This window comes from Phyllostomus discolor, chromosome 13, assembly GCF_004126475.2.
Source record: "Phyllostomus discolor isolate MPI-MPIP mPhyDis1 chromosome 13, mPhyDis1.pri.v3, whole genome shotgun sequence".
NCBI classification, from domain to species: Eukaryota; Metazoa; Chordata; class Mammalia; order Chiroptera; family Phyllostomidae; genus Phyllostomus; species Phyllostomus discolor.
The window spans coordinates 871997-894362 of NC_040915.2; the positions used below are offsets into that span (position 1 = coordinate 871997).

At 58.1% G+C, this 22366-nt stretch overlaps 1 protein-coding gene across 2 annotated transcripts in view; it reads right to left on the reverse strand.

Moving 5' to 3' along the window:
* Positions 1 to 2108: 2108 nt before the first annotated feature.
* Positions 2109 to 22366, reverse strand: part of TBC1D9B (TBC1 domain family member 9B) — a 33601-nt gene continuing 13343 nt past the window's right edge. The window contains exons 6-22 of one of the 2 annotated variants that reach the window (XM_028527754.2): positions 21920 to 22127; positions 18452 to 18661; positions 16929 to 17090; positions 16483 to 16633; positions 15844 to 16058; positions 14351 to 14468; positions 13247 to 13532; positions 12025 to 12154; positions 11800 to 11898; positions 11091 to 11159; positions 9979 to 10219; positions 9647 to 9712; positions 8480 to 8551; positions 8195 to 8245; positions 6111 to 6173; positions 5560 to 5666; positions 2109 to 4628 (exon numbers count right to left, since the gene is read on the reverse strand). In XM_028527754.2, the coding sequence (XP_028383555.1) occupies positions 3942 to 4628; positions 5560 to 5666; positions 6111 to 6173; positions 8195 to 8245; positions 8480 to 8551; positions 9647 to 9712; positions 9979 to 10219; positions 11091 to 11159; positions 11800 to 11898; positions 12025 to 12154; positions 13247 to 13532; positions 14351 to 14468; positions 15844 to 16058; positions 16483 to 16633; positions 16929 to 17090; positions 18452 to 18661; positions 21920 to 22127 (2935 nt within the window). In that variant the 3' untranslated portion in view covers positions 2109 to 3941. The remainder of the gene's footprint in view (positions 4629 to 5559; positions 5667 to 6110; positions 6174 to 8194; positions 8246 to 8479; positions 8552 to 9646; positions 9713 to 9978; positions 10220 to 11090; positions 11160 to 11799; positions 11899 to 12024; positions 12155 to 13246; positions 13533 to 14350; positions 14469 to 15843; positions 16059 to 16482; positions 16634 to 16928; positions 17091 to 18451; positions 18662 to 21919; positions 22128 to 22366) is intronic. The other variant, XM_028527755.2, reaches the window with a different exon arrangement.

A 22366-nucleotide genomic window follows, 5' to 3' on the forward strand; every position in this document is an offset into this window, starting at 1 on the left:
CTCTCACATCAATGTTTCTCACTCTCTCTCTCCCTCTCTTCCATTCTTGCTAAAGCAATGAAAAAAAAGTCCTCAGGTGAGAATTAAAAAATAAAAGGAAATATGTAAATATACAAAATAAACATACATTAACATTTTTAGTTGACATGTTGCCTCTCTATCCAGCCTGGTGCTGTGGTTCACCACTGCATGTGCCAGGGCCTGTTCCTCTGCTGGCCAGCATTTGGCTCAATAAGCCCTTTCTTCCAGAGAAGGTTTTGGCTATGAAAGTTTTTTTTTTTTTTTTTTTTTTTTTAAGATTTTATTGATTTACCTGACACAGAGGAGGAAAAGGCAGGGAGAAAGAGAAGGAGAGAAACATCAATGTGTGGTTGCTTCTATCATGCTGCCTACTGGGGACTTGGTCCAAAACCCAGGCATGTGCCCTGACTGGGAATTGAACTGGTGACCCTTTGGTTCTGAGGTTGGCGCTCAATCCACTAAGCCACAGCAACCAGGCCTGGCTGTGAAAGTTTTTAACACTGTTCTGGTTGTTAAGCATTTGGCATAGCATTCCAGGTTGAATGATAAATAGATGAAAGTACTACTGTACTTTTTTGTACATTCCTTTACCATACTGAAGGGGAACAGAGTTTGCCAACCCCAAAATGTTTCTTTGGGATGTTACTTTAAGCTGGTTATTTTTAAGAAATGAAAGACTCTGGAAAAACTTTGCCCTTCCCTTGAAGTGCCTAAAAAAATTTAGATGGAGGACCTGCTCCAGAAAAGGAGCTCTCATCACAGAGAACGAAAGTTTAATAGGAGCTATTATGTTTCAGACAGCGGGGAACCTAGCTAGACCTTTTGGATCAAAGTCCTCTCTGAGCCCACTGTTAAATACGGGCCAGCAAACATCTGTTTACAGAACATTTGTTCTTCCACCTCCCTGTGAAGAGCTATGCCGCTCTGCCCTGCTTTGAAGTTCCAAACTGATGCAGACACCGACCTGCAGTGTCCGCATCATTATGGATGAACTGAGACATTCACACGGACTACTGAGTCTGGTGGAGGAAAAGGGCCAGCATGGCTTTTCCCTCGAGAGGAGCAAAAGACTTGGCTTCCACCATGACAGGCCTTTATTGAGTTTCTCCGCCCATTACATGATGGTCCTCATTTACTATGCACAGATTTGCTTTAGGTGGTTACCTTTTTATAGAAAACAAAGGAGAGGATGCTGGTAATCACATCACAGACGAGGGATATTTGCAAATGAAAAGGTAAAAGTAGTTGGACTGGTTACACTTATCCTTGGAAGGTTTAGCTTGGATTTTAGGAAGGTGCTTTGCAGTAAATGTCAATTCAGGGTGAGGAGGTTTTAGCAAAAAGCAAGACTCACAGCGGCCTAGGTATATTGCAGGCCTAATTCCCCACAGGAGAACCTCTCTGTGGACGTGGGTCCTATGCATCTCTGAGTGGGAGCTGGGCCACGCAGAACAGTCTACTACACCAAACCACTACATACCACTTCCTTTGCTCCTTTGCTCAAGGTGGCATGTAAACCTTAACCGCGGATTTTTCCTTGGGCCCCAGATTCTTATGGAACCCCTGTATGTGCGTACATAATTAAATTTGGCTATATTCTCATGTTAATTTGTCTCATGTCGATTATTAGACCAGCCAGAAAAACAGAGGGAATAGAGAAAACTGACCCTCCCTCACAATATAAAAAGGTTAGATTTCTCTTTTATATACTCCTGTTTAATTTTGTTGGTATATTCTCAAATTTATACTTCTACATGGTATACAAAACACTTATCCTGCCCTGGTCAGATAGCTCAGTTGGTTGGAGCATCATGTCAATATGCCAAGGTTGAAGGTTTGATCCCTAGTCAGGGCACATAAAAGAATCAACCAATGGCCCTGGATAGTGCGGCTCAGTGGATTGAACACTGGCCTGCAGAGGGTCATCAGTTCAATTCCCAGTCAGGGCACATGCCTGGGTTGTTCATATATCTGAATTACGGCCAAGAACATAGTCTTTCTAGTAAGAGTCTTTGGGAATTACTTTATGGCAAAAGCATTTGATCAGTTTGTATAAACACTGGAAAAGAAGCGACATTGATTAATGAATGACTTTTTTTAATGACCAATCTAAAATTATTTCAGCCACCTCTTGCCAGAAGCAGAGACGGATGGTCAGCACACTCTAGACATCGTCTGACACAAGGAACGAAGGTTGTCTGAAGGTCCCATGCACTTTTCCATCCGTGTGCAGAGTAAGGGTCCAAACCAGTGCTGCGGCCCCCACTGGGTTGTGGTTGGGCTCTCTTTATTCAGCTTTGTAGCTGGCTGGAAGCGGATTTGCATGACCCTTATGGACAAGAGTGTGGTCACCATCTCCCTGGGTAAGGGCCTGGGCCCTACCAGGGGCCGGATGGCCAACTTGGGTCTCTTGTGCTCTCTGGTGTGACTTCAGGGAGACAGCATTCTTCTTGCTGCCACTCCTCGGAGCGTGACAATGCAGGGAGGGGCTTCCGCATGGGGGCTGTGCCCTCCTTGCCTGGGCTCCACTAGATGCAGGCTGTGCCGGCTGTGGCCAGAACCACCCCAGCAGTCCAGGAACCTGGGACCCAGCCGTTGCTGCCATTTTGGACCAGGACTACCCACTGAATGACTTTGTTGTCACGAAAGAAAACAGTTGTTCAGTTTCCTGGGTGGTGTTTTTCTTCATTTATTGAGACTGTGACCCAGAAGTTGTGAACAAGGTAAAATCATAGCGATTGTTATTTTTAGAACAAGCCATAAAATCTAGAGAGACAGCAAGTAGATTCATGGTTTCCTGGAGCTGAGGGTAGGAACGGGCTGGTAGCACAGGGCCAGGAAGGGCTTTGGGGGCACGAAAATGTTCCAAAACTGCATGGTGGTGATGGTTGCACAATTCTGTGAATTTGCTAAAAACCACTGAATTGTAATAAAACAGGCAAGTTTTATGGTAAGTTATGCCTCAATAAAGCTATTAAATTTTTAAAAAGCAATAGTCACAGAGATGTATCTTTCAGCAGAAGCAAGAGTGGCTCTGTGTGCATGTCAGACACTGGACACCGACCATCAGCTCCTGAAGCAAAGCGAGGGGCTCCCTGTGGCCCAGCCGGTGGCCCCATGGTCTGCTTCCTGACCCAATAGGACACGCCTCCTGCACCCAGACTTGGGCTGCTCACACCTAGGGAGCATGGAGCTCAGGGCTCTGTCATGGGTCAGCACTGGCCCTGCTCCGCCTGCATCGGCACCTGTGTCCCCATCCTCCCTGGGGGCCTGAACCCCTGCCCCATGGGGCACTGTGTCTTGAACTTCAGGAAGGCGGCCTGAGCCCCAGATAGTGGTTGAGAGTCATGCTCAGGCTTGGGACACAGCGTGCTTTCCCATTCTTTCAGGGACTTGTTAAGGCATTGAGCACAGTGTACCTTTTTAGGTGAGTGAAATGAATGCAGGGAGCTACACCAGCACCTGAGGGGTGTGCTCATAAGGTTAATGGTGAGGGTTCTGGGCTAGGGAGAGCATTTAGAATGTGCCCGCTTGGCACCTGGTGTCCCTCAGCCAGAGCTCTGGCTCCGGGGCTCCTGGGGAGCTTCCACAGTGCCCAGCAGGCAGGTGACCCCCGCGCCCTCGCCCCCAGCCTCAGCCGCAGGACAGCACCTGTGCATGGAGGCCATGTGTGTGGCCTGCCTGCGGCAGAGGCACCTGGCCTTGGGTGGACAGGGGGGCCCTGGCACTCTGCAGGGCCCAGCAGGCCCAGGGGTAGAAAGGGGCAGGGAGCCTTGGCCTGGGCCCCTGCAGCTGTTCAGCCTTCTTTCCCTCTGCAAGTCGCTGCTTCTAGGGAGCAGGGGAGGCTGCGTCCTTTGTCCTTCAAGAGAAAACAGACTGGGAGGGAGCGGGGAGAGAGGTCAGCTCCCACTTGGTGGTCTTCAGCCTGAAATCCCAGAATGTTCGTGGTCACTGGAGGTGCTGAGCTGTCTCTCCACTTTCTTCTGGTCCTTGATCTTGAGTCCAATGTCCACTCTCTTCTCAAAGTAGTCCACCAGCACAGACTCGGTCAGGACGGAGGCCAGGATCTGCTCGAAGGAGATGCTCCAGTCGGTGTCCACCGAGCCCCCGCTGCGGACAGCGGCTGAGGGGCTGCAGGGCTCCCCGCCCACCAGCGCGGTGTCCTCGGCCAGGTCCTCACACTGCAGGGAGCCTGAACTGACCACAGAGTAGGAGGATATGGAGGTGTCGTCTTTGGTTTCGTCGTCAGACAGGCGCTGAGGGGGCGAGCCCCGGCCCTCACCACCACCCTCTTCGCTCGCCGCCGGGCTCTCCGGCGGGGCTTTCCCAAGTGGGGTGTCTCCGCCAGCTTTGGCCTGGGTGTCACTCTCAGCTGGGGGCTGTGGCACATGAACAGGGTTCTGAGTGGACTTGGGGGCTGCTGGCTGGTCCTCCCCAGGGGTACTGTCCCGGGGCTTCCTGTCTGGCTGCACCAAGAACCTCTTCCCCACCTCCCCGATGCGCAGCAGCAGGCTGGCCACTGTGGCGATGGCGTGGTACAGGACCTGCTCCATGGAGTCTTCACTGAACATGTTGTACAGCGTCTTGCACAGCTCGATGAACTGCTCCTTTTAAGGGGAAAGGCAGAGAAAGGGCAGAGAGGTGGTAAGAGGGGTCAGATGGCCAGTGCTGGCCCTCTGTGTGCTGTGGGGGGGGACTGTCCTGTTAGTTGTGCCCACAGGGGCCACAGAGGGAAGCAAGGCCTTAGAAGGCCTCTACTCCCCCGCTGCCCTTCTCCCAGCACAGAGAACAACCTGGCGGCTCCCCCATCCCCATGCCCGTTCTGCTGGCAGAGAGGGACGTGTTTCTACCACAACTCTCCAAGCCTGGGGGTTTCTTCACTGTGCTTCAGAGCCACTGAGAGCCTTTTTATATCTTTAATTGGAAGCAACTTCAACTCTGCGCTTGACAAAGAGGGTGGCGACAACACAAGGGCAGCCTGGTTAGTTGAGGGGTGCGGGGAGATCCCCTTCCAGGTCCTGAAACCACACGTGCAGGCCTCCTGGGCGCCCCCTCAACAGGCAGGGGGTTGGGGGGAGGAGTGCCCCGAGGGCAGAGCAGAGCCACGCTCAGGCTGCACTCAAGAACTGCCTCTGGTTACACATCTGTGGCCCTGGCTTTGTGCCCTCCACTGAGAGGCAGGCTCCGGCCTAGACACCAGCACATGAGCAAGAAGCCCGCGTGGGCAGAGCGCCTCCCTGTGGTCCAGGCAGGAGCAGGAGCACCGGGAGGCCGCCTCCCCAGAGAACAGAGTGTCAGTCTCTGCCTGGGGGTGGGGGTTGGGGCAGCCTCCCCCGGGGTGATTCTGGCTCAGGACAGTGAGTAACTGTGAGGCCCTGGAGTCCCTGGCCTGCTGTCTTTCTGGAATTGTCCCTGACTGCCATCTGAGTGGCAGGCTCCAGAGGTAGGTAGGAGAATCCCCCACTCTGGGGGTGCCAGAGGGGCACCCCACTTGGCCAACATGCTCACGGCACACACTGCAGGCCTGGTGGGGCCTACCTGGTTCATCTTGGGAAGGTCCTTGATGGTCTCCTTCTGGACCTCCTTCTCCTTGGCCCACATTTGAAGGTAGTGCCGACAGTCAGAAGGGCTGGTGCCCTTGTCCTCTGTGAGTTGGGAAGAAAAAATTAACCTTCATCTATCAAACGAAAGGGCTGGGGACTGGTAGCAGGGAATGTGTGGGCCACAGTGTGGTCTGGCATGGAGCTACCTGGGCCCTTTCATAAAATGTCCCAGCACTTAGGGTGGCAGAGAAAGAATACCCCAGAACACCCACGGGTCTCTGCTGGATTGTGCTAAAGCAGATTTGACTCAAACTGATAAAGACAAGCCAGCCTGTCTCCTCCAACACAGTGACAGAGACAACAGCCTGGGGCACTCACAGCTGCTGGAAGACGTGCGCCTGAGGCTGACACAGGCAGGGCCTCATGGCCTCCGCCTTTCCCCAGGCAGAGCCTTGGAGCCAGGCAGGTTTTCCAGCTCCCTGGTGGGGCGCTCCTGCCTTGGGGCTGGGGCTGCCTACCAGCCAGTGGAGACTGGCCTAGTCATACCTCCTCTTTTTTCTTGGACATCCTCGTTTCCACCTCCCTCTCGTTCTTCCTGCCGTGGTACCTCTGGATGACGGAGAAAAGAACAGAGAGCGGGCCTGCTGTGACTCTGAACCGCCAAGGCATTGCTCTCTGCAGACGCAGACACGGCTGGCAGCAGGCCAGCCTGCAGCCGCGGGGCTCGGTTCTCCGCAGCCACGGGAGCCCTGGAGCTGCCTGCGCTCACCTCCTGTCTTCTGGAGGGTCGCAGGTCTCGCCCTGCAGTGTTTCAGGGAAGATGCGCTTTGGAGAAAAAGCCCAGGCCTAGTTTCTGTCCTCTCTGCTGAACACGCTCAAACTACGGATCCTCGAGCACAATTCAGCCTCATACCGGCATGCTGAGGAGGAAGCTTTCGATGCAGCGCGGCTCTGCATTCTGTGTTTCTAACAGCCACGCATTGACCCTGGCCATGGCCCAGTGGGTTGGAGCGTTGTCCCCACACCAAAAGGCTGTGGGTGTGACCCCCACGAGGGCACCTACATAGGGTGCCGGTTTGACCCCCAGTTGGGGCGTGTATGGGAAGCGATTGATGTTTCCCTCTCCCCCATTTCTCTTTCTCTAAAATCAATAAATGTATCCTGAAGTGAGGATTAAAAAGAGAAACAAATAAACAAACAAAAGTGACACATTTGCTGGAGTTGGCACACACTGTGACTGCTACGGTGACCTTGGACTTGGTGACTTTGGACTCAGGGAGAGATAGGCTGTCTGGTTCTCTGTGGGGTTGTGCTGGACGCGGCCCCCAACCCCCATGGTGGAAGGCTGGAGGGAGGGCCCCAGCCAGAAGGAACATGTACTATTTCGCAAATGCATTGTAACTCCCTCTGTCTCCTTTTGGGAGTGGCTTCTTGTCCTGTGTGACCGCTTCTTGGCCTTTTCTCTTTGCATGTACACATTGAGGTCATGTAATTTAGCGCCACGTGCAGGACATGGGCCCCTTTGTCCGGGGTGCCCAGAAACAGGTCTCGGCCTCGGGGTGGTCCTGCCTTGCTGGCCGGTGCCACCAGTACTCCTGTCACCATGAGTGATGGCGGCTCCGCCTGCCCCACCAGGTCCTCCCAACGAGCAGCCAGCTGAGATCCCTGGGTGAGCCCTCCTGCCTCCCGCTCCCCCAGACCTGCTCCTGGGGGCAGTGTGGCTGGTGGGGACCTCTGGCTGGCGGCAGCACCCCAGCTCTGGCCCTCTGCCGTGGTGGGACAGGCACGCCCCTCTGGGCTCCACTCCTCGCTGTGGAATGGAGACCTACTGCCTGGGACTACGAGGCGTGTGAGGACAGGCTCTGAAGCACCAATTTGTCCAGGTTCTGAGCATGACAAAGGTCCTCTGCTTGCTTAGTTTGTGTACTTGAAGTCAAGGCTCTCGGGCCTTACAGTCGAGGACAAGGAAGCCATGACCCTGTCAGCAGGACTGCCTGCCATGGGTGTCTCAACACGCTGTCTGGGGGCACCATCCTTGGTGTGCACTGTGCACCACCCCTGCCCCCAGGAAGGTATAGGGAGAGTTTTGGTCAGTTCAGTGAGTGTCTTCTACCCAGTGGCTCGACCCCCAAGTCCCAGGCCCAGGAGCCTCCACTCTGGTCTGCCGTGCAGGAATGAGTTCTAATGGCACGCTCCACAGATGCATTTTTCCCTAACAGGAAGGGTGTGGGGACACAAAAAACACTTTTCTGCGGGGGGGGGGGGGGGGGGGGCTGCTGCCCTCCTGCGCTGCCTCGTTGGAGCCCACACTGCAGTGAAGTGCCTTCCCCATGACCCCAACAACTGAAGGTTCTCTGCCTGCACTGTGGAGCTGGCACCCTGGCACCTGCACAGTGCCTGCTGTGCAGTGAGTCCTCGCTGACTGCCCCCCATGAGCACAGAGGCCGCTGCACCCTCCCCAGGCCACAGGAGTGCATGGCTCTGGGACCTCTCGAGGACTCAGCCACAAGTGAGGCATCCTGGACTGAGAGCTCGCCGGCCTCCTGACCCCACAAGGGACTGTCAGGAAGATGGAGCCCAAGGCCTGGAGGAAGCCCAGGGCCCAGGGGAGCCCCTGCCCCAGGACTGACCTTGAGCCTCCCAGGGCAGGCACAGATCCAGATCAGAGGCCAGAGGAGACGCTGGAAGGGAGAGCAGAGGAGTGGAGGGCAGAGGGAAGGAGAGGCCGGAGTCCAGAAGGCAGAGACAAGAGACACGAGTGAGAACCCCCCAGGGATGTGCCCTCGACGAGAGAGAAGCCCCCCATCCCACCCTCAGGGCTGCAGGCCGCCTGTGTGGGTCTTGCACGAACGAACCAGCCAGCCAGCCAGCTAGCCAGCCAGCGAGGCTGTAGGGCCTGTCCCAGCAGCACTCACCTTCTGCAGAGCTGTCTTCAGTGAAATAGTGGGTTGCTTCCAGGGCTGACTCAGGTTCCTCCGGGCTCAGGGCTGTGCTCCGAGAGAGGAGGGTGAGGGCAGGAGGAAACCAGGTCACTCTCCCCGAGGCCCTCCTCCTGAGTCCTGGGCAAAGCTCGGCTGGCCCACTGGTGTGCCCTGCCACTTCCAGCCTGGCCACGAGGCATGTGGTCACAGTGAGGCCAGACTCTGGCTGCTGCTACTTTTGTGACTTGTGTGGAAAGGGTGTGAGTGGAAGGTGGCAGGGTGGGGTTCTCCCCCTGCACTGCAGCCCTAGACAGAGCCGGCTCCTGGCCCAGTGGGAGAGCCCTGCCTCTGCCTCAGCAGACCCACTGGTGGCCAGGAACTACTCCCCTGGAGGCGTGGAGTCCACTGATGCTTGTTGTACTGCAGGGGAGACCTGGTGGGGGGCGGGCAGGACTTTCCAGCTCTAGCTGTGCAGAAACCACCTCAAACTGCCACCTGGGCTGAACTCCGAGGCAGCTGCCAACCCTGGGCACGGTCCATGACCCTGGGCACAGTCAGGGAGCAGCTGTGCCCCACAGCGGAATGCCAAGGACCAGAGTTCCATCCACCCAGGTACAGCTCCTACAGGGACCCCGCTTTGCAGAGCCATCCTCAGGGCCACCCTGCTGAACTTGGGAAACCTGGCCCACCCACCTCATGATCTGCCTGCCTCCAGAACAGCCACCCCACCATGCCATCTGTCAGCACCCCCAGCAGGGCAGTGACTCCTGCTCATGGCCACAAGGCAGGACTCCCCAGGCTACCCAAGGGCTTTGGCGGTACCCGGGGAGCCCCTCCAGGGAGGAACTGGAACCCTTGAGAAACTTAAGAGCAAGCTAATGAATGCAAAGGGCTTCATCTCGAGCTTGACTCTCCACTCTGACCCCCCTCATGGGTTTCAGTCAGGCTGCCCATGCTCCTGAGGCCCCAGCCCATGGGCAGCCCCACCCAGGTCACAGCCCTGCTCTCTGACCCTGACTGCGCTGTTGCTTAGCACTAGCTGGTGGGTAAGGGGTGCCCCCACTCTGTTTGGCACCCCCAGAGGCCTTTGCCTTGGACACTGCAGGGCCAGCTCTGGACAGGTGAGTGCCCCTCACTGGGAGTTCTAGGGGCGGCTCTCACCTGGTGGCAGGTGCAGCTTGTAGAGCATCTTGAGCTTGTCTATCAGGTCTCCGTGGTACATCCCGCCTGTGGAGGATGGGAAGAGATGGGGCTCACTGAGGAGAGGGCTCCCAATCCCACATGGGCCCTCATTTGCACACCCTTCCTTCCAGGAGGTTCTCCTGGGCCCCTCCTCACAGCCAACTCCCTCTGGAAAGGTCCCAGAGGGCACCCTGCTCTGCCCTTTCTTCTGGGCCCGCAGACACAGTGGTGGGCAGCACTGGGCTGAGGGAGGAAGGGCCCCACTGGGCCCCCACGTGTCCCCAGTGGAAACCAACCCTGGGGCCACTCACTTATCCCTGTCACGAATTCCTTGAAGTTTATCAGCGAGTCCTTGTTTTGGTCTAGCAGCCGGAACATGCGCCCGGCCAGCACGGGCGTGTGGGGCCCACAGGCCCAGGGTGTCAGGCTGGCAAAGAGCTCCTGGAACTGGCTGGCGTCGATGCGGTACTGCTCCAGGTAGGGCAGGCTGGGGTCCCGGCGCACAGCAGTGGGCCGGCTGCTCCCCCAGTACTGACTGGCCAGGTGCTTGGCCTGCAGGGGGCACAGACGGCTGAGATGGTGGTCAGCCTGCCGGGCTGCTCCACGGGCCCGCCCCCCTCCTTCCTCTAGGGCTGCAGAGGCTGAGTGGTGAGCGCTCAGCTGGTCGAGGCCTCGTGGGACCTCTGCCCGGAGCCACCAGCCCTCATTCACAGGTGTGGGAGCTGGGCTAGGCTGTGGCTGGCTCCACTGTTCCAACCCTAAGGCCACAGCACAGTGGCTACCTCAGAGGTCCAAGCGGAGACAGCTGGGGGGCATGTGAGAAGTGACCAGAACTGCCCAGTGTGGCCTTTGCTGACTGTGCCCAGCCTTCAGCACCCTCCCCCTGTCTTCTGTAGCACCTGAAACTCTGGGACAGTTCCTTCTGTCCCACCCTTGAGCAATGGGGTAGGGCGGGCACATAGCCATTCTGGCCCAGCAACAAACACTTGCCTATAGCCATGGCGCCCTGAGCCTTTAGCTAAAACCAACTGGAAAGAAAAATTTTATTTTCATGGGGTTACTGGGATGGCAGGATGACCGAAGCTGCTGCTAACGGTCTAGCCACTCTACAGGAAGAGCAGCGCAGAGGACGTCAGAGATGGGGGAGCCTGACAGTATGTCTGAGCACCTGGTTCCAGCCACACCTGAAGCTGTGCATTCCTAGCTTTAGTCACATTCTGTGTCAGCTGACTCGAGTGGACTTTCTGACACTTCAGAAAATGTCCTGCCTAAACGCCAAGGATTAAATCCTGCCACATGAGGTTTGTGCATCCGAGGCTGTTTTTGATCTCCTCTGGCAGAAGGAGCTGTGCTGAGGGTGCACTGAGGGTGTGCGCTCAGGGACTAGGGCAGGCATGGGTGCTGCTGTGTTCTGGGCTGTCACCTTAAACACCACGTAGAGGTCCTCCAGCTCTTCAACTGAGAAGCCAATGTCCCCAGGGATAGCCCGGACCTGCCAGGAAAGAGAAATGGACACGGTGATGGATTGATCCTCAAGTTCCTGCACGGGGAAAAGCAAGATGCTCTTGGAGAGAATCCCCGTGTGGATGAGGAAAAAAGACGCAAACCACCCTCTCTGTGCTGCCTGCTGGCCAACCATCAGAGGGCTGCCCGTTCAGGAGCAAGAGTGAGGTCCACTCACTTCCCTCAACACCTGCCTGCCACCACTGAGTCCACACACGCTGCCTCCTGCTTTCTGTCCTGAATGCCTGGTCAGGGGTCCAGGGTGCGGGGCGGGAGTCTAGTAGCTGCAGTCTGGTCCCTGGGGAAACCCTGGCATGGCTCTTGGGAAGGTGTTCTAGAGCTTCTCGGTAAGTTCTCCCCCAGGGGCGAGGGGCATGGGCACTGCCAGGCAGGAAGGCTTGCTGCAGAGCGAGATGGCACTTGGCCTGCAGACACCGGGGTGTCAGATGTATTTCCCAGTGACTAGCCCGTGAGTGGGAGCTGGGACTGGCATCCACACCTGATGCCAGCCCCCCACGAGGTGGCACTGGGGAGCTCGGCACCTGCCCGTCCTGAGGGGAGGCCTGGAGACAATGCAGTAGGAGCAGCCCCCAGGTCGCCGCCCTGCCCCGCTGGCACCGGCCCCGTACCACGCTCCTCTTGGCTGTGTCCTCCAGGGACTGGATCACCTTCAGCCTCTGTTTGAACCGCATCTGCTCAATGTCATCGGCCCTCAGGCTGCCGAACTTCTGCTGGGCAGAGGTGACTCCGTGAGGTCAGGGAGGCCACAGAGTGGAATGCCACACTGCTGAGGCCGCCCGCACCCACATAGGCAGGAAGGAGTGGCTCGGCCAAGCATCCCTGTGAGTTCTGACCTCATAGGACACTTTGAGGAGGTCGAAGATGTCCACCTCTTCGGGAGGGTCATCTCCGCTAGTGAGCAGGGCATGAAGGTGTGGGATAGGTGGAGAGACACTCTGCTTATTGACCACATTATCCAGGTACCTGTGGGGATTAGGCAGAGAGGGGCATCTTACCCTCTGCTAAGTGATCCCTGCTGCAGGGATGTACTTCCTCCCTCTGCTGGGGCCCTGGGGCCCTGGGGACTCCCTGGCCAGCAAGAATCAGGGGCTAGGAGAAAGGTGTAAGAGGAACCCAGCTGTGGGGTGTCTTCAGGGACTTGCTTCCCCAGGGATGCAGCCTCAGGACCTCAAGTCCTCCCAGGCTCCCTGGCTGGGCCTGACACTGCGGTGGGAGAGGGTGGTCGACCTCCTGCACCCACAGCTCCTGTTCCTGAGGAGGGGTCCAGTGTGTCTGGCATGAGAGATGGGCGCGAGAACCAATCTCAGACTCTGGCCGCTGGCTGAGCCTTCTGACATGACTCTGGATGAAAAACAGGACCCCTGCAGGCCCCCACAGCACCTGGTCTGGCTCAGCAGGCAAGTGGTAGTGTCTGAGCTGTCCTGGACGGCTGGCACCCCAGGCCGGGCAAACGTGTGCACACAGCCAGCAGGACCGCACAGAGCTCGGGGCCTGGGCCGCAGTGGGCCACGAGGGGCCATGACGGAGGGGTATGAGGGCCTAGATGGGGACTCAGCTCCTCTGTACAGAGAGCCAACAGTGGTACAGGGAGTCCCTATATCCCAAGGGAGAAACAGGTCAGATTCCAATCAGAAAGGGCCCTGTGGGACACTGGTGGGTGACAGGGGAGCAGGGAAAACCATAATGAAGCAGGCATAGGGCCCCAGGCAGGAGTGTCGTGGGCCTGGAGGGAGGGGGCTGGATCCCCCAGGGTGTCTATAAAGACAAGACTGAAGAGGAGGCCGCCAGAACCACTGTTTGGAGGTCACAGCAGGCCCAGTGTGGGGGCTCAGCCTTGGTGGCAGGTGGGAGGGATGCTACTGGGCTCAGGGAGGCAGGAGCCAGAGGCCCTGCTCCTCCCACTGCCTGCCCAGCCCGTCCAGGCCACCTCCCATTTGATGTTCTCCAAGTGGCGACCACCAACCCGTGCCTTCTGTCTCCACGAGAAAGGAGGCTCCCTCCTGCCTCTAGCCCTGGCTGGGCGCTGGTGGGAAGTGGGTAGGGCCGCTCAGTCACCTGCCCAGGACGGTCATGGCCTCGCCCTCGTCGCTGCAGCCCAGCAGCTGCTCCATGTTGGCATCCAGGACGGCCAGGGCCACCTGCAGGACCACCTTGATGCCCTCGTAGAAGAAGCAGTCAACAATGACCACAGCACTCTCAAAGGGCATGACGCTGAGGAAGAGGGTGAGGAGCCAGGACAGCGAGATGCTGGCAATGACCCCCAGCTCCTGCATCTTCTCGGACAGTTGGGGCAGGAAGTCCCTTGTGAGCTCTTCAAAGATGCCTTGGTCCACCAGGGCCCCTAGGGAGAGCACCAAGAACACGGTGAGCCCTGCCCGCCACTCTGCGGCCTGTGTGGGGCCCGGGCCCAAGGGGCAGGAAGCTGAGGTGCCCTGGCCAGCTCCGCCGCAGCAGAGGCTGAAGAGGGGTGGGGCAGGCAGAGAAAAGAAGGAACCCTTCACGCTTGCTTTCCACAACTTCCAAACCCTTGTGAAAAAAGAACGACTTCTCCCATGAGACTGGATTTATTTCTGGGGAAACAAAAATTTCTCCCTAGAAGTGTCATAGGTCACAGTGGCCTCAGTGTGGCTTCTGCACCTGCCCTGTAGCTGGTGAATAGATGAGATTCTAAAGAACCCCAAGAATGGAGGCTCAAAAAACAAACAAGGAGGGAGGGACATCTTGAGAGAACAGGCGTAGTTATAGGCGCCGTGACGTGTGCTGCGAACACAGGTTGCCTGTGAGCGCACTCGGGGTGGTCGGGGGTGGTGGGGACAGGTCCTCAGGCACCATGTGCTCTAGGGATGAGGCCGGGCACCTTCCACAGTAAAAAGTTTATGAAGAGTTAGATGTATAGGAGTTCAGGCACCAAGCTGACTTTTAAAAACCACCCAAGTATAACCTGTTGTCTTCCTGCCAGCCTGTGCTAGGGATTCCACGGGAAACCTAGTGAACTGACTGGGGCCTGCACGCAGCCTCCTTATCTGTCCAGTGTGGATGGGGGCGGCCTGTGGTGTGGCCAGGGGCGCACAGGCTCACGGGTGGGGCATGCTGGGCAGGGGGCCTGACCCCGGGAGGCGTGGCTGCACCCTGGGGAGCCCCCCCCCCCCAGGCACTCACCCACCACCCTGGTGTTGTAGTAGTCAGGCAGCATCCGCTCGCAGAGGGCCACCAGCAGCCAGAAGGCCTCTTCCTCGCTGCCGTAGAGCAGGAGCACCGAGGTGACAATGTTCATGGCCTGTGGGCACAGACATGGTGAGGGGAGGCACTGGAGCTGAACACCAAGGGGAACTGAACCCTCCTCCAAAGGGTTTCACTCTACAGCAAAGCATCCCACACTAGGCTCCTCGCAATCTGTCCAAAAGCAGTTTGCACGCAGCCAGTCTGACAAAGCCAGTCAGCCGGTCCTTCACATGGGCCTGCAGGCAGGTGGAAAACCGAGAGGGCAGACACGAGCACGTGGCGCTTCTTCAGAGTGGCGTCCGGTGTCAGAGCTGTGGCACGGTTTGGACAGGTGTGCGAGTGAGTGGTGTGCCAGGCTACGTGGCTATAGGGAGGCTATGGTGGGGAGCGGGGGCCCCCACATGCCACTTTAGTGGCGACAAAGGAGCATAACACTTAAAGCTGGCACAGCAGCTCCCCAGGCACTGGGAAGACGTTAGGCAGAACAGCGGCCCTACAGAAAGTGGCTTTTAGGGAGCTGGCTTGCTTCTCTAAAGTCCAGGGGTAGTCTGTGGGAAACAGAAAGCCATCTGACCCGGCCAGGAATACTCTTGGGAGGTTTATGATGAAATGTGAGGCGAAGCCACAATGAGGGGACACCTTACACCGTCAAGATGGCTGTTACCAACACACAGAAAGTGACGAGTGTCGGCGAGGATGAGGAGAAACTGGCAGTCCTGGGCAGTGCTGGGGGAATGGAGGAAGGTGCCGCTTCTGTGCAGACCGCTGTGGCGATCCCTCAGAAAGCTAAACGCAGGGTCACTGTGAGACCAGCGCTACACCCCAGGCTTGGCCAGCCAGAAGTGGGGGGCCCAAGTGCCTGTGCACCAGGAGATGGACTGACCAATACGGTCCATCTGGACGATGGGCTTTTACTCAGCCCTAAAAAGGCGGGACACGCTGACCCCTGCTACAGCATGGGGGAACCTGGAAGATGCTGTGCTCCAGGAAGCCGCCACAGCAGCACAGACGTTGTGCGACCCCACAGCACTGAGGCCCCTGGGGATCAGGGGCACACAGACAGGAAGGGCTTCAGAGCAGCGGCTGCGGGGGGCCTGGGGAGCTATTTAATGGGGGCGGGGGACACTTCATAAGGGGAAAGAGCTCCAGAGGTGGTGCGTGCACGGCTGCCCAAGCACACGCGGAGTGCCACAGAGATGGCAGGCCTCCTGCTGTGTGTCTTACCGCACACACACCGGCACCGCAACTGCGAGTGCCAGACCAGACGCACGCAGCACACAGCACTGGGGTGAGACCTGCAGTCAACACTGTCTGCAATCACACCTTCCCCTGTGGCCAGGCACTTCTTGGGGTGCAGGTGTGATACCAGGGCGCAGGCCCAGGGCCGCAGGGACCTGCTGCCATGAGCCACTGGCGCCCGCCCCCCTCACCTGGCAGTAGCCGATGGTGGGGTTCCGGAAGGCGTAGGCAGTCAGCACCCGCCGAAGTGCAGCGATGCCGAGCTCGTTCTGGAAGGCAGGGTGCTCGGGCATAGAGCGGTGCAGGTCGCGCTCAATCTCCTCGGTGGCCAGGCTGTACTTCCCTGTGGACTTCTCCACCAGGTCAGCATAGTAGCCAGGGTGAGTCACCATTTCGTTCCAGGCCCCTGTGGAGACTCGGCGGTCAGCTGGCTCTCCCCCCACCCCCCACTGTGGGCACACTGCCAGAGCAGGGCTGCATAGTGGAAGGGGAACTCCGGAGTCAGCTGTGTGGTGTGAGGCAAGGGCTCCCTGGTGGACTGCTCCTCGAGGGTGGTCCCACCCAAGTCCCAGAGCCCGACACCGTACTCCTGAAACTGTCCAAGTGGTGAAGGGCACGAGTTCTGTCAGAGCCCATCCTGAGGAAAGGGGGCCTGGGGGGCTACCCGAGTCCCACTGCAGGTGGGAAGGCGCCATCCGGGTGACAGCACCCCACCCTGGTGCCTGCTCCCCAGGACACCCCTCCTGCATGGGCCCAAACACCCCCCTCCCCCAGGAGTCCCACTTCCACCCTGAGAGGGAGGCCAGCTGGGGGTGAGCAGGGCAGCTCACCGGAGAAGAGGAGCCAGAGCTCCCCTCGGAGGCTCTCGGGGATGCCCTTCAGCACCAGCTCCCGCATCCTGGCCGTGCGGTACATGCACACACCTCGCCCAAACTCGAAGAAGTGGATGTTCCACGACTCCTCCTTCATCTTCTCCTTGGCCTGGGGGGAAGCAGCAGGGAGCCTGGGAGTGTGGCCCAGGTGATGGGGCTAGGGGCTCTCGGGCCCTCTGTCCGCATCGAGCATGCAGACAGGCCATCTCAGGCTTCCAAGGGTTCATGGTGAAACTGCCACCAGCACAGGCTGGGCTGGGCACAGCCCCACGAGCCCTCAGGCAGCAGGCCCCTGGGCCCCCCTGCAGAGGTGGGCTGGCGGGCACTGTCCACAGTGGGCCCAGTGCTGCAGGCTGGCCCTGACTGCCCCAGCCTGGGCCTCGGAGTCTGTGCTCTGGGCTTACCCCCTTGGCTCCCAGGTCCTCCACTGGGGCGTCTCTCCGGAAAAGTTTGAGTAGGCCCTGGGAAGCAGTGGGTGCCTCCTGTGAGAGGGAGCCCTGGTGGCTCCCGCAGGGCGAGGAAGGGCTGGTGGGCTGCTCTGATGGCTCCCTGGGAGCTGGCAAAGGCTGGAAAAAAGAACACAGAGAACGCTGGGCCCTTGGGATGCCCACGTGCAGGCAGTCACCACCTGGTGGGCAGCACCTGGCCTGGGTGAGCAGGATGCTATGCTTTGGCTCGGTCCACCAGACACTGGCACTGTCCCCCTTCACCAGGCCTCCCCAGGCTGGCTGGCCTCCACTGGGAGGCCCTCTCGGTAAGGTCAGGGCCAGGACAGGAGAAACCCTGAAAAGCCAGCTCCTGTGCCTCCCTGGTGCCTGGCTGCAGTGCAGAGTTCTGGGGACGCTGTCCCTGCTCCAGCCTATGGGGTGCAGGACCAGCTCAGCCTGCCAGAATGGCTGCTGGTGGCAGCTGCCCTGATGTCCCAGGCCCCTGGCCAGTGACTGGCTCTGGCTGGGACTGTCAGGTGAGAGTATTGGGGAGGCCATGGAGCAGAAACAGGGAGCCACACAGGGAAAGCACACACGGCCCATCCACAGCCCGGGCCCAAGCCTGCCCACCTGCTCTGCCTTTGTCAGAGCAACAGAATCCCGTGCGAAGCAGTCCCTCCTGTGCTGCCCTCCACACCTGCCCACCAAGGCAGGCAAGGGGTCCTGTCTCCCTCAGGCTGCCTGCCCACTGTGATCCTGGGACTCTGAAGGTTCTAGAGTTTGCTGGCCCATGCGCCGCTACTTTGGACACTCATGCCAGCTTCACACGGGGCTTTAGTCAGTGGTCTGCTGCTTCTACCAAGGCTGCTGGGGCTTTGAGGGCGAAGATAAGGATGCAGACCCAAAAGTGGATGTCAAGAGGGGCCCCACCTGTGGGCTATCTCTGCTGTGGGCTACTATCCCACAGGGTCCGACCTACATTAGGGGAGGCCCCAGGAAGGCCAGAGCCTGGGAATCGGCTTTCCCACTGCACAGAAGGCTAAGGGCAAGAGAAAGGAGCCCTGTGCATTCTAGGAACATGCAGGAAGGGGGAGGGGAACATAGTATGGGGCTGGCAGAAGGAAAGGGGGCGCCAGGAACAAAGGTCTGCAAGGAGGCCATGATCTTCAGGGTTCTTCCCTGGCTTTCTGGAACCTCTGCCTCCAGCCCTCACACTGCCAACAGAGCAAATTCTGGCCTGACCTCCCCGCCCGCACCCCCCCCCCCCCACTCCCATGGGGCAGGTCTCCCATCAGAGTGACGCCCACTTCCTGGGGGGTACAGCCATCAAGCCCCTCAGGCCCAGTGTGGATGATGCCCAACACCTGCCCCTGCGGGAACCTGCCTTCCGGGGCAGTTTGCTACCACAGGCACTGCTCTGTGTGGGAGGCACCACAGGGCTGCTTGGGCTCTTGTCCTGGCCTTTATCCCCAACCCCAGCTCCCCAGGCACCCTCGCACCTCTGGAGCCGGGTCCTCGACACTGGCTTTCCTCCCTGAGCTGCTGCCGCCCAGCTGCTGAGACGTTTTCTGCAGGAAGTCAGAGATTCTCTGAACCAAGAAGTCTCGGTCTTTGAGGTTGGCAAACAGGAAGGTCATTTTGCTCTTGGTGCTAATGGACAGAGGGCTTGGCAGGACGCTGGAGCTGTCAGCTTTTTCAACAATGGTCACCTGAGAAGGCAAGAACACCAGGTGTCTGTCTTGGGACAAAAAGCTGGAAGGCTCTGTGGTCATGGGAGCACAATGGCTTTTGGTGGCCCTCCCGGGAGGGTGCAGTGAGTGGGCGGGGGCACTCGGGCCACCACGTTCATGCTGGATTCCGCTGCTTGCTGCTGTGAGGAAGCTCTGTGCATGTCTCAGCCTTGTCTTTCCATCTGTCAGCCCAGCAGGTCTGTCATGAGGATGGTGGGCCCAGCTGCTAGGCCTTAGAAGCTTCCCCAAATGGCCAGTTCTTCCTCTGCTCTAGAGCCTGGGGAGCAGCCCCCACATGGCCATCCTCAGCACTGATTTCCAGAATTCGTGCCCGCAGGTGTGGCTGGGGCCTGGCCCTGACCACAGGAAACATGGGCGGAGCAGCACAGGCATGGAGGGTGCAGGCCAGGTTTTTAAGGGCACCCCTGCAGAGTGCTGGGGTGGGGACAGACATGACCACACAGGCTAAATATGGTCAGCAGGGGTGGTGGGGGTGATAGGCCAACTGGGAGGCCACTGGGCTGCTTTGGGTCGAGGGATCCTCCGGGGAGGTAGTGTCTGAGCTGAGACTGGTGCAGCCAGGTGAGGAGATGGGTGAGGCCTGGCAACCACCCTGAGGAGGTGCCAAGCTGGCCTGATGGACAAGGACAGGCTGGAGACGCTGGGGCCAGATGAAGAAGGGTTGTGAGTGCATACGTGTGCATGTAAAGTGTATACACACATGTATGGTTGTGTAGGTACACACATCCATGTGTGGGTGTATCCATGTGTGAGTACCATGTGTGCATGTGCATGCACATGGGTGGTGTGTGCCATGTGCCGGTGTTCTGTGTATATTAATGCGCGCACACACACACACACGAGTATGTGGTACATGCATGTGCATGCATGTGTGAGCGCACACACCTGCATGAATGTGAGCTGAGATCTGGGGGTGGATAGCTCACAAGCCCAGGAGGAGAAGATGCTGGAGGGTTCCACACAGGTGCAAACGTGCTGACTGATGTTTTACTAAAGTGCACGGGCCACTGTACGAAGGAGGGCCCAAAAGGGGCAGGGTGTGCACAGGACGCTCCTGAGGGGCCCCAGCGCATGCTGGATTCCCTGGGGCACCTGTGGAGAGGAAGAGATGTGCTGGAGTCTGGATGCAGGAAGGAGGCCAGGTCAGTCCTGGCTGGTGTGGCTCAGAGGATTGAGCATAGGCTGCGAACCAAAGGGTCACCAGTTCAATTCTCAGTCAGGGCACATGCCTGGGCTGTAGGCCAGGTCCCCAGAAGGAGGTGTGGGAGAGGCAACCACACCTTGATGTTTTTCTCCCTCTCTTTCTTCTTCCCTTTCTCTCTCTAAAAATGAATAAATAAAGTCTACTTTAAAAAAAGAAAGAAAGGAGGTCAAGTCAGAGTCAATGGTGGCTCCTGCTTTTCACCAGAGCAGGCGGAGAGAGGGGCAACACTGCCTGGGGTGGGGTGAGGAGAGTCTGAGGGGTGGGCAAAGTCAAGGTGCAGCCAGATCTCAGGGAGGAGCCCTGGGAAGCCAGGGCCTCCACCCTGACCAGCCCCAGAGCCCATCCAAGGAACGCAACAGGACGGTCTTGCTCCCAGGCTCAGCCAGCACTCTGTCCTCAGAAATGTCAGGAGGTATGGAGCTGGGTCCGTGGAAACCCCCTAGCCCCTTCCCTCGCTGCCTCCCTGCGCCCGAGCCTGGGGGCCGTGTCAGCACAGCTCCGAGGCAAGCTCACAGGCCTAGTGGCAAACAGAACGTGGGATGAAAGGCCACCCCTGAGCCCTGGAGCCTGGAGCTGGGTGTTGTTCGAGCCCTTGGATTTCCTGGGTCTGCCCAGGCAGCATGCTGGCCCGCACCTGTTCACGGCTCCCCTTGCAGCGGGAGGGCTTTGTACAAACGCCAGGAAGGTCTCACTGCTCTAGGGTTTTTCAATTTAATTTTTAGTTCTTTTTAAATCCTCACCTCAGGATGTATTTATTGATTTTAGAGAGAGAAGAATGGGGGGAGAAAGACACTGATGTGAGAGAAACATCAATCAGTTGCCTCCCGTACGCACCCCAACTAGGGACTGAACCTGCAACCTAGGTATGTGCCCTGATTGAGGATTGAACCTGCAATCTTTTAGTGTACAGGATGATGCTTAACCAACTGAGCCACCCAGCCAGGGCTCACTACTCACAAAATACTATGATTTAGGTTATAACTTAAAAAACCTCCATGTGTGATACTGGCTAAGTAGCTTAGTTGGTTAGAGTGTTGTCCTAGTACACCATAGTTGTGGGTTCAATTTCTGGTCAGGGCACATACAAGAATTAACCAATGGCTCTGGCTGGTGTGGTTCAGTGGATTGAGTGTCGGCCCCTGAACCAAAAGGTTTCTGGTTTGATTCCCAGTTAGGGCACTGCCTGGGTTGCCGGCCAGGTCCCTAGTTGAAAAGCAACTGATCCATGTACAGCTGATCAACGTTTATCTTGCACATTGATGTTTCTCTCCCCCTCTTTTTCCTTCTCTTCCCCTCTCTCTAAAAATAAATAAATAAAAATCTTACCAAAAAAGAACCAACCAATGAATGCATAAGTTAGTGGAACTACCAAGCAATGTCTGTCTCTCTCTCGCTGTCCAAATCAATAAATAAAAATTAAAACAAACAAAAACCCCCCACACCTCACTGGCAAGTTTGCCCTGCTGGGCCAAGAGGAAAAGGCGGCCTGGAGGCCTGCCCTGCCCTCTGGCCGGGCCTACGGTCCGGGCTCCCTCGCCCTCACTGGGCACACTGCTTGGTGCAGCAGCGGGAAGAGGGCCTCCACCTCCTACAAGTGAGAGCTGACTTCTGGTGATACTGCCCGAGGCTGAGCCATCACCAAGGCCGATGTCAGGCAGGAACAGCGAGGTGGCCTCTGAGCATGACGTGGCGGGGTTGGCACAGGGTCAGTGCCCTGCATGTTCAGCCAAAGCAAGGCCCTGCCAGTCCCACTGCAGGCCAGGAAGGCAGACCTGAGGGGCACCCTCACCAGGGAGGAGCGGGTCCTTCCTGCGGTTCCCTTATGGGTCAGTGGGCGCTCTCCTGGCACGCCAAAGCCTATTCCCTCTGCCCACGTGCTGAGGCAGCCCGAGGATGAGCCCTGGGTGCCCACTCCCAAGAGGCCTGGCCAGGGCAGGTGCCCATCGAGACAGGTGAATGCTGAGGGCCCCCCAGGCAAGTCGGGGCAGAGGAGGTGGGGGCTGGGTGCTCACCTCCCGCAGGGGTATGATGAGGTGGCAGGCATCCTCCTCCTTGCTGGCGAAGCAGATGTAGTTGCTAGAGATGAACATCTGGCCGGGGATGTGCAGCTTGCTGAAGGGGGTCCACAGGGTGCAGCTCGTGTGGCCGTCCAGGCGCTCGTCCCCAGGCAGCCGGAATGTGGCCCGGTAGAACTCGTTCTTGGCCCGTGCGTCCAGGTCTCTGGGGGGCCAGGTGAGGCATGAGGGAGGGGGCGAGAGCTGGGTGTGTGCCTCGGGTCTGGGCTCTTCAGGCTCCTCCCTCGAGCACGTCCTACCCAGGGGTCTACGAACTCAACACACACACACTTTAAATGGCCAAGTAAAACAACCCACAGAGGAGTGGTCGGCAAACAAGCCCTTGGGCCCTGTCAGATGCAGGAGGACCCTGGGGGCTGACAGGTGTGACTCCCTGCTCTCCCA